This window comes from Tiliqua scincoides, chromosome 2 (assembly GCF_035046505.1).
Source record: "Tiliqua scincoides isolate rTilSci1 chromosome 2, rTilSci1.hap2, whole genome shotgun sequence".
Lineage (NCBI taxonomy): Eukaryota > Metazoa > Chordata > Lepidosauria > Squamata > Scincidae > Tiliqua > Tiliqua scincoides.
In genome coordinates, this window is record NC_089822.1 from 266,920,257 (window position 1) to 266,937,639 (window position 17,383).

Genomic DNA, 17,383 nt, shown 5'->3' on the forward strand with positions numbered 1-17,383 from the left:
TAACGTTTACTGTTTGCAAACGGGACCTCCACACACTTGGAGGACCCCGAAGGATTACAATAATGCAGGTTTTATAGGGAAAAAAATAACATACAGGCAGACACCCAAAACAACATTTGGCATGTTATCAGTACAGGATGTTGATCTGAGGATGGCAATTCAATACACATCAGCAGTTTGTTTACAGAGATATCCGTTAGAGGGGGTCTGGCACTCTGACTCATCCCTTTTACCCTAACCTTTTTATCCTCGTTTGTTGATTGCCCTTGTCTAGGACCTTTCTGTTCACCCTTGGAGGCGTAATATCACAGTTAACTGGTTCTCTGAGAGGGATAGCTTTTTGGTCAGGGAAGAGCCTTATGGGTGAACTGGGCATCTTGGGATATTTCCATATTGTGAGCTGGGCATATTGTTATCACAGGTGTCCTTTGAGGGCTTTTTGCCACTCCTGTGGCTGAGCAGGGATTTGAACCTGGGTCCTCAGCTGCCAGAGTTCCCACCCCCAGCGGTTTCCCTCTCGCTGGCTTATAAGGAAGGAGCCCTTGTGAAAAACATTCACATTTAGGAACTCCATGCTGGGGCCGAGTGACTCCTTAGCATGAAATGGTGGTTCTGCTTCCACTGGGATTGGGCAGACTCAGCTGAAAATTACATGTGTTGGCGAGCCCCTGATTTCGTGTATGTGTGTGTGGGGGGGCCTTTCCTTACTGTTCTGTCCCCTTCCAGGAAGGCCTCTTGGTGCCACTTTTGAAACCCTTCCAGGCTGAGCTGCACCTGCCAAGATTCCCTCTTCTGTGCAGTGGTTCAGGGCAAAGGCACCCTGTTCTCCTTGAATCTGGTCCCCCACCCCAGGCTTGTGGGATTTGGCAAACCAAAAGGGCAATTCCTGCCTGGGGTGAGAGCAGCTGAATGGCACAGGTTGCAAGTACTTTGCTCGCCCTCTACCCATGCCACTGGTCCTGCACGATGCACCTATCCCTAGTTGCTACTTGGGGCTTGGGCTGAGACTTGTGCCAGTTGCTTGACACTAGTTAATAACTGTGTATCATGAAGTTTGGTACAAGGAGGAGGGGTGCCTGGCCAGAGGAGATGCATCCCTGTCCCACCTGGGTCCAGACTTGGATGCTCTGCAAAGTGTTTCTCCTCTGGGCTGGCCGGCACTCCGAGGGTTAAAAGGAGCGACTGGGTTCTCAGAGAGGCAAAGGGGTGGGAGGAGAGATGTTAAGGGAAGCCACTTCCTGATCTGCTGCTTCCTTTGCCTTCCCCATCCTCATGTTCCCTTTGGGGCTGGCCAAGAGAACTCAGAGGAGGAAACTACCACTCCCAGGAGGCGCTGCGGTGGAGGCAAGATGGCGGCCCCTGCCCGGAAGAGGGCGAGGAGAAAACTACCACTCCCAGGATTCCACGCACGCGAAGCCTGATGGCGGCGCCGCCTGGAAGCAGCAGAGGTGAGGCTGGGGAAGGGGGCGGGTTCGGAGCCCCCCCACAAGAGCCCCTCCGCAGCGCGCCCACGAGAACCCCAGTAGGGGCGTGTCCGTGGAGGGCGGGGGGGGGCTCAGGGAGAATGGCAGGTGTCCTTTGGGGGGGGCTGGCTGGCTCTGAGCGTCTCTGGAACTGCAGGGGGGCAGGGAGGTGTGGGTCTGGGGGGCGACAGAGCACGCAGAGGGGCCCATTCGAGGGGGAAGGGGAAGGAAGCAGGTAGGCACCCACCACCCCTTGTGGCAGTGGGCTCCAAAGGCCCAGAGGAGCAGAGCCCCTGAGACAGGCCAGCAGGGAGGCCCCACCACCCCTGTGGCAGGGAGTTCCACAGGCAAAGAACATAAGACAGGGAGGCCCTGTCACCCCTGCTTCTCTGCTCAGAGGGTGTCGAGGGCAGAGGCCGAGCCCTGGAGAGCCCTGGGCTTCCCCTGCCTGCACTCTTGAGGCAGAGCCACCCTGCTCCAGCCCTTCGGGGGCTCCTGAAGTGCTGGGCACATGTCTTGCCCTTTGTTGGATGTCCAGCACATTGAGCATACTTTGTGAACTGGCATAGAGACCAACAAACCATGTCTGATGAGTGGGGAGAGGCAGAGAAGGTGCTGGCTCATTAGCATAGCCAGAGGGGTGCAAGTTTCAGGGAGCCCCACCCCCTCACCTCCCCTTCGGAGCCATCCCAGGCCTCCAGAGCAACATGGAGGGGAAGGCAGGGAGGCTGGAGCCACCCAGAGCACGCAGAGCCAGCTGCAGAGCCTGCGGGACCCTCGGCCTCCTGGTAACGGAACTACACCTGTGAGCCCCAGACCCTCAGCTCTGGTCTCAGTGGCACTCCTGTCCTGGTCTGGTCCTGGCATCTGGTCTCTGCTGTGACTTCACTACTAATCATCCTTGGGGAACGTTGTGAGTTCTCCCAGACTTGGGTGTGCTTTGTGTATTTCTGATGTTCTCTGCTTTGTCTTGCCGTAACCCTCTTAAGATAACTCTCTGTCTCTTCCTTAGGTGTTGCATCTTCAGTACTGAAAGGAAGAATCAGCAACAGACCTGGCAGAACAGGATCGCTGTGGTGCTCAGAATCCCTTGACTGGGTAAACTGCCTCCCTGCAACACCTCCTTCCTTCAAGGCAAACGGTTTCCTCCCTTTGGTCAAAGACCCCATGTGAGGAAGCCTTGCTGAGGAAGCTCCTCCAGCCACTGCCCGCCCACCCTTCCCAGAGTGAACTGCAAGTTCTTTTTGTCCATAGTTTCTGTCAAGGAGGGATGGACTGAGCTAAGCTGGGAGCATCCCTTCTGCCTGGACATGGCTGTGGAGCAAGGGGGAGAACTAGCTCTGGGTCTGCACCACCAGCCTGCACTAGAGGAACATATGAAGCCGAGATTGAGATTGGAGCAAGAGGAGCCAGAAAGTCTCCAGCCAGAGACAAGGCTGGAAGAACCAGAGGACCTCTCCCCTGCAGCCCAGATGGGGGCTGTCCTGCAGCATCTGAACTGGGCAGAGCCACTTCACGTTAAGCAGGAACCAGAAGAGGGATTGTCATTGCAGCAGTGGAAAGCACAATGGCAGGAGTTCCTTGAAACAGTGCAGACCCCTTGTTCCGAAGAGGGAAGCCCACAGCTCCCAGAGACTGTGCCATGGGGTGAGACACACATGATCTGACCAGCTGAAATCTGAATGCAGAGTGGATGCTTCCACGCCCTCCTCTCAACATACTCCAGCTCATCCCTGTCCTTAAAATATCATGCCCCTTTGGTATTCAGGGGAGGTCTGACTAGTTCTGAGTAGGGGGAAATAACACTGTTCAAGCTCTGAACTCTGCCTTGGTTGAGGCAGCCCAGCAGTAAGATAGAAATAGTAGAGTACAATAACTATATTAAAGTGGGTGAAATGACACAAACAGTTGTGGAAGAAAAGCCACTGTGCCCTAATTCTTTTTAAATCAAGGGCACAATACTGCCAGCTTGCCTCCCAACACCTGCTTCCTGCAGCAGACCATACAGTGTCTTGCTGTCAGTGTAATCAGGTAGAAGCAGGGCCTAAAGGCAGTAGCCCCCCTGCCCTTCGCACCCCACCCTGCCTCCAGATTCATGTATCTTTTAGCACACTGATAGACCTGCCCTCTGTGCCTTCGTTTCATCCCATTGTCAGGTTAGCTGAGCTCACAGGACTTGCAGCATCTGGGGAAGCACCTTCTGGGCAGTAATGATGTGCTGTGAGAAGAAGGACTTCCTGCTGTCTCCTTGGACTCTGTCAACAGGCAGAAGATCCGATCTGGGGCCTGGAAGAAAAACTTTTAGTTATTACATGAGTTGGAGGCATAAAGTCTTCCCTTCTGTCTCTTGCAGGCAGTGAAGCAGCCTCTGCGTCGTGTTCTGGGTCGCCTCCTCTGTGGGCTGGAGAACGACCAGCTGCTGCGAAGTCTGCTCAGGTAGGGGGCAGGTGACCAGGGAAGCCTGCAGGGAGCAGGGACAGAAGGGGCTGTCTCCTTTGCTTCTCCTGTTGCTTCTGGTGCTGCAAGATGTGGGGGTGCCCGTCTTGCAGAATATTCCCCAGGAATGCCATCAGGAGTGCCTTTATGTGCAAGTGGCAGTCGCCCCTTTTGACTGGCATCATCTCATCACATTGGCGGCAGTCAGGAGGGGCAGGGCTCCTTCTCTGCTTGCAAGAATGGAAGTTGCTCACAGCGCCTGTCTCAGAAGCAGCTCTAAATACCCTGCAGATCACCAGGGCAGTTTGCAGAGAGAGGCAGGAGTGAAGCTTCCTTATAAATCAAATACGTAACTGTAGGACGCATCATGAACTGCTTTGGGCCTGTGTAGTTTAAGTAGAGCTTATTTCCACACAGCACTGTGCCCAAGAACTGAACATGGCTGAATGTGTGCATGTGCTGTCATCCCAGGTCCTGCCCACATGTAGAACCTGAGCTTCTCCTGCTCCTTTGAGAGCCTTCCTGCCATCTTGCCCTGGACCACTGCTCAGGCAGGACTCTGTCTGTGGCTCTGCTGCCGCTCTAGGTGGACAAGCAGAGGTTGAATCCCAGGTGCTATTAAGTCTTAGGACAGGTGAGGAAGTGTTGGCTTTGGAAGGATAAGTCACTCTGCACATGCCCAGGGGCACTTTCTCCAGCTGTCCTTTACAAAAAGGTTTTGCTCCCCTTCAAAGGGGACCCAGCACATGCTGAGTTAGTTTCAGCCCCAGATGCTAAAAAAGGTGACCGCTGTCAGTCGACTCAGTTAGTAAGCAGTGCAAATGGGCTCTCCCTTGATGGGGGCCTTCAGCGCAGCCATCTGCTGGGGTGTTCTAGCTCTGGCTCCTACACTGAGCTGGAGAGTGGAGTGGATGACATAGCAGGACCCTCCAGTTCCCAGATTCTGTGAAAACTACACAGACCACAAGGACTGAGGTGTCACAGAGTTGCCTGCCTGCATGGTGTACAGGAGGGGTCTCTGGCAGGGGGCTCTGTGACTACGTTTTTAAATTGCTGAAATGCAAAGGGTGGAGCGTTGCAGGAAAACATCAGGTTTCCCCTCCTTGAGTCTCTGAAATGTATCTTGGGTAGGGATAATCTGTTCCCTTCTTCATTCAGGCTCCAGTGTCCTTTGAGGAGGTGGCTGTGTCTTTCTCCAAGGAGGAGTGGGCTCTGCTGGAGCCAAAACAGAAGGCCCTGTATGCAGAAGTGATGCTGGAGAATCTGGAGAATGTGGCTTTTCTGGGTAAGTCAGGACCCCTTTGCTTCATCTCCCTAGATCAGGGGTCTCCAAACTGTGGCCTGGGAGCACAACTGGGGCACACATCAAGGGGCACAAGATTTTTTCTAACCTGCAACAATTTAAAATATTTTTTATTGCTGATATTTTTGCTATTGATGGATTCATTTAAATTTCATTTATTCATTTATAAAAGTGAATTTTCGTTTGTAAAATATACAGTGTGGCTCTAACTGAAAAGTTTGGACACCACTGCCCTAGATGCTAAAAGGTGTGGATTGTTAGTGTTTATCACCAGTGATTCTGCAGAGAAATGGGGAGCAAATGTCAGGATGGGAAGTTTCCAGAGTAACAAAGGCCTTTAAGGGAGGGCTCAGTGGCAGAGAAGCTGCTTGGCATGCAGAAGATTCTGAGTTCAGTTCTTGCTGCATTTCCAGGTGGGGATCTAAAAACCAATACCCTGGAGAGCAGAGAGGTCTGCTTTGTCCCCCATGCTTTTTTACATGTAGGTAAAGCCGCTGGGGGAAGTCTTCATGCTCTATCTGTGCTTGCCATCCCATTCCAGGGAGCCTATGCAGGTCCTGGAGCACTGCCTGGAGGCGGTTGGAGTCTGGATGAGGGCAATAGATTAAGATGGATTCTAGAAAAGTCAGGCCTCCTCATCAGGAAATCCTCCATGCAGGTGCTAAGGCATCTGCCCTCTCTGAATGGGGTAGCACCCGTCCTGCAGGATCAGATGCGCAGTTTGGGATTGCTCCTGGACTCACAGCTCTCCCTGGAGAACCTGGTGGCATCTGTGGCCAGGAGTGCATCCGACCAGTTTTGGCAGGTACGCCAGCTATGCCCATACTTGACCCAATCAGACCTGACCACAGTGGTCTATGCCTTAGTGACCAAGACTGGATTACCGTAGTGCACTCCAGTGTGGCTGGCCTTGAAGGCTTGGAAGCTGCAATTAGTGCAGATTGCAGCAGCCTGGGTGGTTACTGGAGCGAAGCATTTTCACTCTGTTGGTCTGCTGCTTCAGCTACTGCACTGGGCGTCCATTCCTTTCTGGACCCAATGCAAGGTGCTGACCTTTAAAGGTGAAGAAGCCCTTCATGGTTTGAGTCCAGAAGATCTGATGGACCACCTTCTCCCATACTTTCTGGCCCAATCTCTGTGGCCATCCATCCCATACACAATGTTATATGCTTCAGAGTCCAATCTCCCTTGGGGACCTTGGAAAGAAACACTGTGGTTTTGGATGTGTTACTTTGGCCACTTATTAAGTGGGCCATGTCAGTAGCATAGCTGGAAAGGGTGTAAAGTGCTAAATGTTGCACAGAGTGTCACCCCAGTGGGGGGGGGGACCCCTTCCGCACTGTGATGACACTCCGTGCAACACCTAGTGCTTTGCACCTCCTGCACTCCCCCAGAATGGTCAGAGGGCACAGAGTCTTGTTGGGAAAGGGGCATCTGCAGCCCAGTCTCTGTTGCTGCTTGGTGAGGCTGCCTGGGGGCTTTTTTTGTGGTTCTCGTCCCCCCCACCACCAGCTTTATTGGCAGCTGGGAGGGTGTCACTCCAGATGTAGAGGAAGCTGACTGACCCAGTGCTGTTTTCTCACTAAGGGCCCAATCCTATCAAACTTTTCAGTGACAATGCAGCCGCAATGCAGCCCCGAGGTAAAGGAAGAACATTCCCTTAACTTGAGGAGGCCGCCATGACTGTTCCCCACTGCAGGATGCAGCGCTGACCTCACTGGTATGGTTCCATCTGTGCTGGAAAGTTGGATAGGACTGGGTCCGTAGTTTCTCTGAACTCGTGGGCTTTGCAGTGGGGGAAGGTCTGAGTTCATTCCTGCTGTGTGTGTGTGAGAGAGAGGGAGAGAGACAGAGTTTGGCCAAAGTCTTTGAGTCTGAACAGTCATTGTCTGTCATTGACAGAGAGGAGCAGCCACTTGTCCTGCTGGAAAGACAGTCAATTGGGCGGGTTCATATTTTCATCCCCCTGGCCATTCTCCCCCTTGTGCATTCACACACGCAGGTCAGGATCGTCCTACTGGTAGGTGAACCCACACAGAAGCCCCAGGCAAAGGAGGCTTTGGATGTCTGATCATCCCCCTCACGTCCTCTCTGGGCTTTTCAGCAGACTTTTCTCTCTGCCACCTGCCCCCTTTCAAGAAGGGTTTCCTTCCTGTGATCCACACCTGCCTCCTTCTGTGGGGTTTCTTTTCCTTTTAGCAAAGTGTCCTCTTTTAGCCTTCCCATCTCAGCGTCACATCCTGGGCTTGTGTGATGGCTTCTCTGATCTTACAAATCATTAAGAGAAGTTCTATAAGTGAGGAATGGGGGAGGGGATGCCCAGCTGCAGGGGATGTGCCTCCTTGTTGGACTTGGGTCCGAGTCAACCACTTGCAGGGACTGGGGAAGGAGATCAGCCTGGGAGAGGCCACAGAGTCCACAGTGCACACCAGGGACATGCAGTGGATGGGGAGGCAGGTGAGGAGAGCCTCCCCACCAGAGCTTGCGCACCTCACACAGTGGCAATGCTTTTTGAAGGACTCCGATGATGAGGCTCTGCCTCACCTGCCTCCTCATCCGCTACATGTCCCTGGTGCGCAGCTTGCATCGGGTAGGAGCAGGAGGAGGGGATGCCCGGCCAGAGGAGATGCACCTCCCAGCCTGGGAGCTGCTGGGTCCAGCCTTGGATGCTCTGCAGTCTTTCCTCTCAGCTCCCCGGCATTGCAAGGGTTAAAAGGAATGACTTCGGATTCCTAGAGGGGTGAAATGGGGGGGAGTGGGGAAGCCACTTCCTGCTCCAGCCCCTTCCCCCACTGATGACAGTGGCTTCTCTGATGGGTCCAAAGCCCTTTGGGGCGAATGGAAGAAAGAACAGAGAAGGGAAGAGGGAGATCAGACACCCAGACTATAGCCAGTGAAGGAGAAGAGGGACCCCCCATTGCATGCTCCACTTTGGATCTGCTCTTAGGTGGCTTTATTTGTAGGGTGGGGGCTTTTGGGGGGCAGTGTAAAGACTAGAACTGGGGAGGTGGGTAAAAGGGCTGAAACCCAGGTAGTGAAGGAAATGGGGGGAGGCCTGAGAATCTTTAACCCTCCCCCACATTCTCTACTTTGAATCTACTTATAGGTGGCTTTATATGTAGGGTGGGGGTTTGGGGGGTAGTGTAAAGAACATAAGAACAGCCCCACTGGATCAGGCCATAGGCCCATCTAGTCCAGCTTCCTGTATCTCACAGAGGCCACCAAATGCCCCAGAGAGCACACCAGATGACAAGAGACCTCATCCTGGTGCCCTCCCTTGCATCTGGCATAGCCCATAGCTAAAATCAGGAGGTTGCGCATACACATCATGGCTTGTAACCCGTAATGGATTTTTCCTCCAGAAACTTGTCCAACCCTCTTTTAAAGGCGTCCAGGCCAGATGCCGTCACCACATCCTGTGGCAAGGGTGGGGGCCAGAATGGCTGAAACCATTGCAAAAAGCAAGATGAGGCAGACACTGGAGAACTAGAGAAGGGGCAGAAAGTGAATGGAGGGCTGGGGGGCTCACCCACTGGGGCATTTCTGGGTCAGAACCAGAGTCACGGAGCAAGGAGGGAAATAGTGTCCAATTGCACAAGGAAGCAAAGCTTGGAAAGGGCCTGAATGTCTTCCCATCTCGCTCCTCTCCTCACAGGCAGTGACATGGCATCGGGGCTGCGTTCCAGATCCTGCCCTCTTCGTCGTGGAGCAGAATCAGCCACTCTGCAGCCTGCTCAGGTAAGGGCCGGACCAGGGGGTCTGAGTGCAAGAAACTGTGTGGCTCCCTCCTTTGTTCTTACAGGCCTTGACGGAAGCGCATTTGTCTGGTGGCGCAAAATCTCATATTCAGCCTCCCAGAAGAAGAGTGTGTGACGTCCTTGGAACTCCAGGGGTTGGGATGCCGGTCAGGTGACAAGTGAAATCCTGTAACTGGTCCCCTGTTACTGAACTGTCCTCACATGTTTGGAGTCAAGAATTCCTCTCTCTGAGCGGCTCCTTCCCTTTTTCAACCTTCGATCGCACCTGCTGGGGTGAGGGGAGGCAGCCTGCCTGAGTACATTCGTCTCTCCGTCACCAGTCCCTTTCCAGTAAGCATTTGCTTGTGAGGAGGACTGAGGTTTTCCTTCTGGACTAGATGTTCCTTCCAGGGTTGGCCCCGTCCTGACACAAAAGGCTAAAACAGAAAGAAAAGATTCAGGCAACCTGCTGGATCCATGTTGCCAAAGACACTTCAGGGAATGCCCAGTTGCTCCCACCTCAGTTCCTCTTTTCAGACGGGGGGGCACAAGAGAAGGGGGGGTTGTGTTAAAACATGTGAGGCAGGATTGGTGAGAAGAAACTGCTTTCTCCTTCCAGGCTCCTGTGTCCTCCGAGGAGGTGGCCGTGCACTTTACGAAGGAGGAGGAGGCTCTGCTGGACCCAGGCCTAAGCCCTCTGCCCAGGGAAGTCACGCTGGAGAATCCCGGGATTGTGGCCTCTCCAGGTAAGGATGCCCTTTCTCCCTCGGGGGCAGGCAGCAGAGTCACAGACCGCTCTTATTCTTGTTTCTCACTGTCTGGATTGCACCACATCAGTGGGGCGTGTGGGGCTGGAACTTGTGCCTGGGACATGCCTGCTGTGCCTCCCTGTTGCAGAGCTGAGCTTGGCCTGACCGATGCTCTCTCGGTAAGGAAGAGCAGGAGAGAAATGTCTGGATGAGGAAGTCAAAGGAGAAAAGTCCAAAACCCTAAAGTCCAAAAGTGCCATATTTATCAAGAACACGCTAGGCAGAAATATGAGTAGTGGGATATGAAGGCAGGGACAAAGCCTCACACGATATGCAGGAGAGAAATGAGGAAGTCAGTGGAGAAAAGTCCAGAATCCTATTTTGGGACCTGCCAGGCCTGCAAATGAGCCTCTTGCAACTGGCACTGCCTGGCAGGCCCCCTTATTCTCCTTCCTCTGCATTATCCAGTGTTTTAGTCCATCAATTCGTGCTTGTCTGGGACCAGGTGCTACCCGAGGGATTTTACTGAGCATAATGGCTTACTTCTGAGTAAATAAATAACACTATTTTCAAATACCTCTAGTAATAAGTCAAATAATCAGCACCAGTTGCAGTTCAAGCATAGGTTTGATCATAATTACGATACCGAAACCAGAAATGTCAAGTGGTTAATTCTAGTTCACAATTAAACAAACTGACCATCTGCCATCTTTTTTATGGTGCCCAAAAACTGCTACAAGAGGCACCAAGCTCAATGTGCCTCACGTCAGCTGTTAAACCTGTGACTTCTACCATCAGAGCTTATTGCAATTTACGTCATCTTGACCTCTCAACAATTCTGCAGAACTTTGGCTTTTAGTAATGAAAAGCAAAGCAAAATACACAACCAAATGAGCATTTGCTTGTGAAAAACAACAGTAGAAGAATGGAGTGAAACCCATTTGCACAGGCACTAAACAAGCACCCTGAAAATGAAAGACAAGGAAGTACATGCAAGCGGAAACAGATGGGTTGAGTGAAATATGAGATGGGGTGAGAATTTTTTAAAGCTCATGCGTGTACAAGTGTCTGTGCGGACAGACACACGCAATCCAAAAACAAACCATTCAAGTCCTTATTTTGATGTGAAGGGACCTTTAGAGTGCATTTGAAATGCCATTCTGGCCACCTATGGCAGGACCTCCATTTTTCAAATCTTCCTCCATGCTCCACAGCGTACTGTCCTCCATGATCCTTGAGAGTTGGGGGAATCCTCTCAAACACCATGGTGCTATGTGGAGAGAACTTGAAGAAGGCAAGGGATGATCTGCTTGTCCTTCATTGTCTCTCCAGAGGGGTGTGGAATGTCTCAGGCTCCCCTGAGGCAGGTGGGGTTACCTGTGCCTGGTGACACCAGAGAGACGCTGATCTCTGATTGGCCCGTTGCACTGGGGGCAGGATGGAGATCCAGTCAGGCTACTCGTGGGGGAGGTTTTGCATTTAAGTAGAAGTGAATACTGGATTCAAGATGATTGTTCACTTCTCCTGGTACCAAGAGCCACATATGTTTGGTGGTTCACCTCCTGGGATAATACGGCTGACAGCATCTCAGACATGGCTTGTCGTGGCATCAACAAAGGCCTTTGGAACTTGCTGGTTTGCCAGCCGTGATTGTTCATCTAAAACAAAGGAGGAACTGAAAACTGTAGTCATCCTCTTGGTTTTCTTTAGTGACCAGAGCTTGGTATTTAGAGACCAGAGCTGTATATTTGTAACGAACTGCTTCTCCAACAAGATATGGGGAGGTATCATCCCTTAAAGCAGCTCTTTCCCTGAGCCAGACCCTGTGTCCCTCCCAGCTCTGTCCTGCCTGCACTGACTGACAGCAGTTCTGCAGGGATTCAGGCAAGGCCCTCCCCTCCCAGCCCTCCCTTGAGCTGGTGCAAGGGACTGTTCCTGGAGTTTCTTGCATGCAAAGCAGGTTCTCTGCCACTGCGCTAAGGCTGCTCCAGACTGGGATGGTGCTCCAGCCAGAGCCCTGCTCAGGGGGTGAAAAGGCAGGAGGCGGCCTCCTCTCTCTGCTCACCTAAATTCCCAGTCCCTGTGCAGAGAGGAGATTGTCTTGGGGGGGGGGAGGCAGCTGTCCTTCTGGTTGAGGCTTCCCTTCCATTTGCTGACAGGTGGATGGAAGAAATGTGACTGGTTTCACTTCCCCAACTGGATTCCCACCAGGTGACTCAGCTCAGGTTTCAGAAGCAGTGAGCTTGAACTCCCATCAGTGGTGGAGCTAGAGGGGCTGCAAAGTTTTGCAAAGCCCCTAAGTTTTGCAGGGAGCCCCACTGCAGCATGCAAGAGATGCTATGGCATTCTAACATAGCCCATTAGAATGCCAGATGCAAGGGAGGGCACCAGGATGCAGGTCTCTTGTGTGCTCCCTGGGGCATTTGGTGGGCCGCTGTGAGATACAGGAAGCCTGACTAGATGGGCCTTGGGCCTGATCCTGCGGGTCTCTACTTATGTTCTTATATTAACAGCCCCCCCTCCCCTTCATAGCCATTCTGTGCCTGCAGCCTGGAATGGCTCCAAAGGGGAGGGGGAGGGGAAGGGGCCGCTTGCACGCTGCAAGGAGGCTCTCTGCAAAACTTAGTGCTTTGCATCCCCCCCCCAGCTATGCTACTGACTCCTATAAACCAGACTGATACTTTGGGATCCACACGGCTTTTTCTGCTGCATGTTCAGGTATAAGAGTTTGAAGCGCTTCCCTCTTCCCCTGTCCTACGCCATGTCCTTAGGGGTAGGAAGACCACCTCAAGTCAGATCTCTTTGCAAAGCCTCCATGTTCTGTAATCTGAAGCATCTCCTTGTTTCTTTCTGGGAGGCAGTGGCATAGCTAGTGGGGGTCAAAACGCTAAGCTTTTAGGGGCGCCTGGACACCCGTGTAAAGCGGCCCCTCGCCCAGAGCCATTTGGGTTGTGAGAGCAATGTGTAGGCGATGCCTCTGCAATGCTCCCGAAGCCCATCATGACTCTGAATGTGAGGGGGAGGTGCCACTATACACAGTCGTCCAGGTGCCTGAAAAAATGTAGCATTTTGACCCCCCACTGCTCAGAGGGGTTTCCAAAACCTGTGTTCATTTCCAGGCTGGAAAAAGGGGAGTGTGCATTTTTCCAGGATATTCTGGAAGAAGAGGAATCAGCGGGTCATTTGCTTATGAGAAGTCCTGCTTAACACAGCAATAGCTTCAGACCAGAGCGTAATAGAAACTCCCCTCATTTAGGCAATGTGTCATCAGTGGCGTATCTAGGGTGAAATATGGGGGCAAGTGCCCCAGGTGCCACACCTGTTGGGACAGCACAACCAGCCTCTTCCTCCACCACCCATTTAGCTTCCTACTCCTGAGGAAGGCTGGGATTCAGCACCCTTCTGGTTTAGCCCCCTCCTCTCCTCCCATAAAGGAGGAGAGGAAAGGGGCAGCCTAGAGCGGCAGTGCACCAGGACTTGCAGCTCCCAGTACACAGCTGCTCTAGGCTGGCCTCCCTCCTATAAAGGAGGATGGGGGTGGGTTCCCCTGAAAGGTGCTGAATCGCAGCTAGGGTAGCCTCAACTGGCAGCCACTCTGGGTGCAATTCCTCTCCCACAGGTCTTGAGCAACTCTCAGAACAATGCATAAGAACAACTGGATCAGGCCATAGGCCAATCTAGTCCAGCTTCCTGTATCTCACAGCAGCCCACCAAATGCCGCAGGGACACACAAGACAACAGACACGACCTGCGTCCTGGTGCCCTCTCCTGCATCTGGCAACCCATGATGGACTTCTCCAGAAATTTGTCCAATTCCCTTTTAAAGGCATCTGGGCCAGATGCCATCCCCACTTTATGTGGCAAGGAGTTCCACAGACTTAATGACCCACAGTGTAGAGAAATATTTTCTTTTGTCTGTCCTAATTCTCCCAACACTCAATGGATGTCCCCTGGTTCTGGTGTTGTGTGAGAGCCTAAAGCGCATTTCTCTTTCCATTGTATTGATCCCCTGAGTCATTTTGTATGTCTCAATCATGTCTCCCTTCATGCGCCTCTTTTCTAGTCAGAAGAGCCAACGCCGTAGCCTTCCCTCATAAGGAAGGTGCCCCAGCCCAGTAATCATTTTGGTTGCTCTCGTCTGCACCTTTTCCACCTCCATGATATCCTTTTCGAGATGTGGTGACCAGAACTGGATGCAATACTCTGGGGGGGCCTTAACTCCCCCACTCCTGTCGCAACCCCTAGTGTGCTGCTGCTCTAGGCCACCCGTCTCTTTATGGGAGGAGAGGAAAGAGGTAGTTTGCCAGGAGTTGCAGCTCCCAGCGTTCCGCCCCTCTAGGCCACCCCATTGTATGTAGGAGGGGAGGAGATGGTGGCGCAGAATTTTGACCAGAGTGGCCGCAACTCACAGCCACTCTGGGAGCAATTCTGGGCCACTCTGTGATCTGTGCTGCGTCACTCGTCTCCTCTGGGGAAACGAAAGACATGCCCCAGAGCAGCACAGAATCATGCCAGGAGATGCTGGAACTCCTGGTGCAATTCTGGAAGTGACTGCAGTGACATGATGTCATCAGTGCCATTACTTTGGAGTCAGGGGCCAGGGCGGCAAACAGAGTGGTGGCTCCAGGTGGGAAAGTGGCAAACAGAGTGGTGGCTTAGGAGCTGTGGGTCAAGACGGCAACATGTGGCTGTGCAGGATTATATCAAGAATTCTGTTTTGATAAGGAAGAACCTTTATAAGAGTGGATCCAAGTCCCCCCCTTGCACCGGCTTTGAAAGGTTACCATGACACTCAAATGAGGCTTTATCTATTATTTATTTTTCATATTTTCATACTACCCTTCCTTCAAAGAGCTCAGGGTAGTATATACGGCTGCTCCCCACCTATTGTCCTCACAACAACCCTGTGAGGTAGGTGAGGATGAGAGAAAGTGACCTGCCCAAGGCCACCCAGGATGCTTCATGGCTGAGCGGGGATTTGAACCTGGATCTTCCAGGTCTTATTCCACCTCCCAAACCACTACACGACTCACAGATTTAAGAATACTGCTCTATTGAAGATTCTCTTTCTGTTTCAGGAAGCAACGAGAAACACAGTGAGGCTCACAGGGCGTCACTTGGAGTGTCACCAGAAGCTGCTGCTGTTGGTGTAGAACAAGAGACTTGGAGAGTCCAGGATGGGTCAGGGAGGCAGGAGGGAAGCACAGCACCAGCCTGGACGACAGAATCTGTTCCTTGTCAGGGACATGACATCCATGAAATCCCAAACCAGCAGGAACATCCCAAAGGGAAGAGAAGGAATAAGTGTCCTTTGCAGGGAGAAACGATCAGTTGCACAACCAACACTGATAAACACAGCAACATCCACACAGGAGGGAAATCTTTGAAACACTCTGAGTGGAGAAATGCCTTCAGTCCAAGCACCTCTGTTTCTTCCCAAAAGAAGATACGCACAGAGAGGAAAGCTGCGCATGAAGGCAGATCAAAGAAGCAGGAAGGAAAACAGACAGACAAAGGGAGAGGTAAGTCTGGTACTTCTCAGGGTGGAGCTTCCAGTGTCATCCCAGTCAATCCACAAAAAAATGCTACAAAGAAAAAGGAAAAATGCCCTCCACGTGCAAAGATGGTCAGCAGTACATCAGAACTTGGAGCACATCGAAGAATCCACAGGGAACAGAACCCATTTAAATGTTTGAAGTGTGGAAAGAGCTTCAGTGACAGCTCATCTCTAGTTAGGCATCAAAGAACCCACACCGGGGAGAAACCCTATAAATGCTTGGATTGTGGAAAGAGATTCAGTCAGAGGCAAAACCTGACTGTACATCAAAGTATCCACACAGGGAAGAAACCCTATAAATGCTTCGAGTGTGGAAAGAGCTTCAGTCGGAGGGAATACCTGACTGTACATCAAAGAATCCACACAGGGAAGAAACCCTATAAATGCTTGGAGTGTGGAAAGAGCTTCAGTCGGAGGGAGCACCTGACTTTGCATCAAAGAACCCACACAGGGGACAAACCATATCAGTGCTTCGAGTGTGGGAAGAGCTTCAGTGTGAATTCAAACTTGACTGAACATCAAAGAACCCACAGGGGGGAGAAAGCATTTCAATGCTTGGAGTGTGGAAAGAACTTCAAGCAGAGATCGGGACTGACTGTTCATCGAAGAACCCACACGGGGAAGAAACCCTATAAATGCTTGGCGTGTGGAAAGAGCTTCAGTCGGAGGGAGCACCTGACTGTACATCAAAGAACCCACACGGGGGAGAAACCTTATAAATGCCTGGAGTGTGGAATGAGCTTCAGTGAGAGGGGACGCCTCACTGTCCATCAGAGAACCCACACAGGGGAGAAGCCATTTCAGTGCTTGGAGTGTGGAAAGAGCTTCAGGCAGAGATCAGACCTGACTGTACATCAAAGAATCCACACAGGGAAGAAACCCTATAAATGCTTGGAGTGTGGAAAAAGCTTTAGGCAGAGATCAACCCTCGCTGAGCATCAAAGAATCCACACTAGGGAGAAACCATATCAATGCTTAGAGTGTGGAGAGAGTTTCATTCGGAGTTCACGACTGACTGTCCATCAAGGAACACACAGGAGAGAGAAACCCTATAAAAACTTGGAGGGTGGAAAGAGCTTCAGTGTGAATTCAAGCTTGACTGCACATCAAAGAACCCACACAGGGGAGAAACCCTATCAATGCTTGGAGTGTGGAAAGAGCTTCAGTTATAGCTCATACCTGACTATGCATCAAAGAACCCACACCGGGGAGAAACCCTATAAATGCTTGGAGTGTGGAAAGAGCTTCAGTGTGAATTCAAGCTTGACTGCACATCAAAGAACCCACACAGGGGAGAAACCCTATAAATGCTTCGAGTGTGGAAAGAGCTTTATTAAGAGAGCAAACCTCGCTGTCCATGAAAGAACCCATACTGGGGAGAAACCATATAAATGCTTGGAGTGTGGAAAGAGCTTCAGTGTGAATTCAAGCTTGACTGCACATCAAAGTACTCACACAGGGGAGAAACCCTATAAATGCTTGGAGTGTGGAAAGAGCTTCAATCAGAGGGCAAAGCTCACTACACATCATAGTACCCACACAGGGGAGAAACCATTTCAATGCTTCGAGTGTGGAAAGAACTTCAGTCGGAGGGAATACCTGACTGTACATCAAAGAATCCACACAGGGAAGAAACCCTATAAATGCTTGGAGTGTGGAAAGAGCTTTGTTCAGAGATCACACCTGAGTTTGCACCAAAGAACCCACACAGGGGAGAAACCATTTCAATGCTTCGAGTGTGGAAAGAGCTTCATTCAGAGCTCACAGCTGACTATCCATCAAAGAACCCACATGGGGGAGAAACCATTTCAATGCTTGGAGTGTGGAAAGAGCTTCAGTGAGAATTCAGGCTTGACTGCACATCAAAGTACTCACACAGGGAAGAAACCTTATAAATGCTTGGAGTGTGGAAAGAGCTTCACTCAGAGGGTAAACCTCACTGTGCATGAAACAATCCACACTGGGGAGAAACCATATCAATGCTTTGAGTGTGGAAAGAGTTTCATTCGGAGGTCACGGCTGACTGTCCATCAAGGAACCCACAGGGGGGAGAAACCCTATAAATGCTTGGAGTGTGGAAAGAGCTTCAGTTATAGCTCATCACTGGCTAAGCATCAAAGAATCCACACTGGGGAGAA

At 51.6% G+C, this 17,383-nt stretch overlaps 1 protein-coding gene across 1 annotated transcript in view; it reads left to right on the forward strand.

Annotated features, from left to right (window-relative positions):
• The first annotated feature begins 1,416 nt into the window (after positions 1-1,416).
• LOC136640313 (zinc finger protein 665-like) overlaps positions 1,417-17,383 on the forward strand; it is a 131,133-nt gene continuing 115,166 nt past the window's right edge. The window contains exons 1-7 of the mRNA XM_066615346.1: positions 1,417-1,448; positions 2,476-3,110; positions 3,817-3,899; positions 5,058-5,184; positions 8,858-8,940; positions 9,559-9,685; positions 14,767-16,913. Coding sequence (XP_066471443.1) covers positions 2,774-3,110; positions 3,817-3,899; positions 5,058-5,184; positions 8,858-8,940; positions 9,559-9,685; positions 14,767-16,913 — 2,904 coding nt within the window. The 5' untranslated portion in view covers positions 1,417-1,448; positions 2,476-2,773. The remainder of the gene's footprint in view (positions 1,449-2,475; positions 3,111-3,816; positions 3,900-5,057; positions 5,185-8,857; positions 8,941-9,558; positions 9,686-14,766; positions 16,914-17,383) is intronic.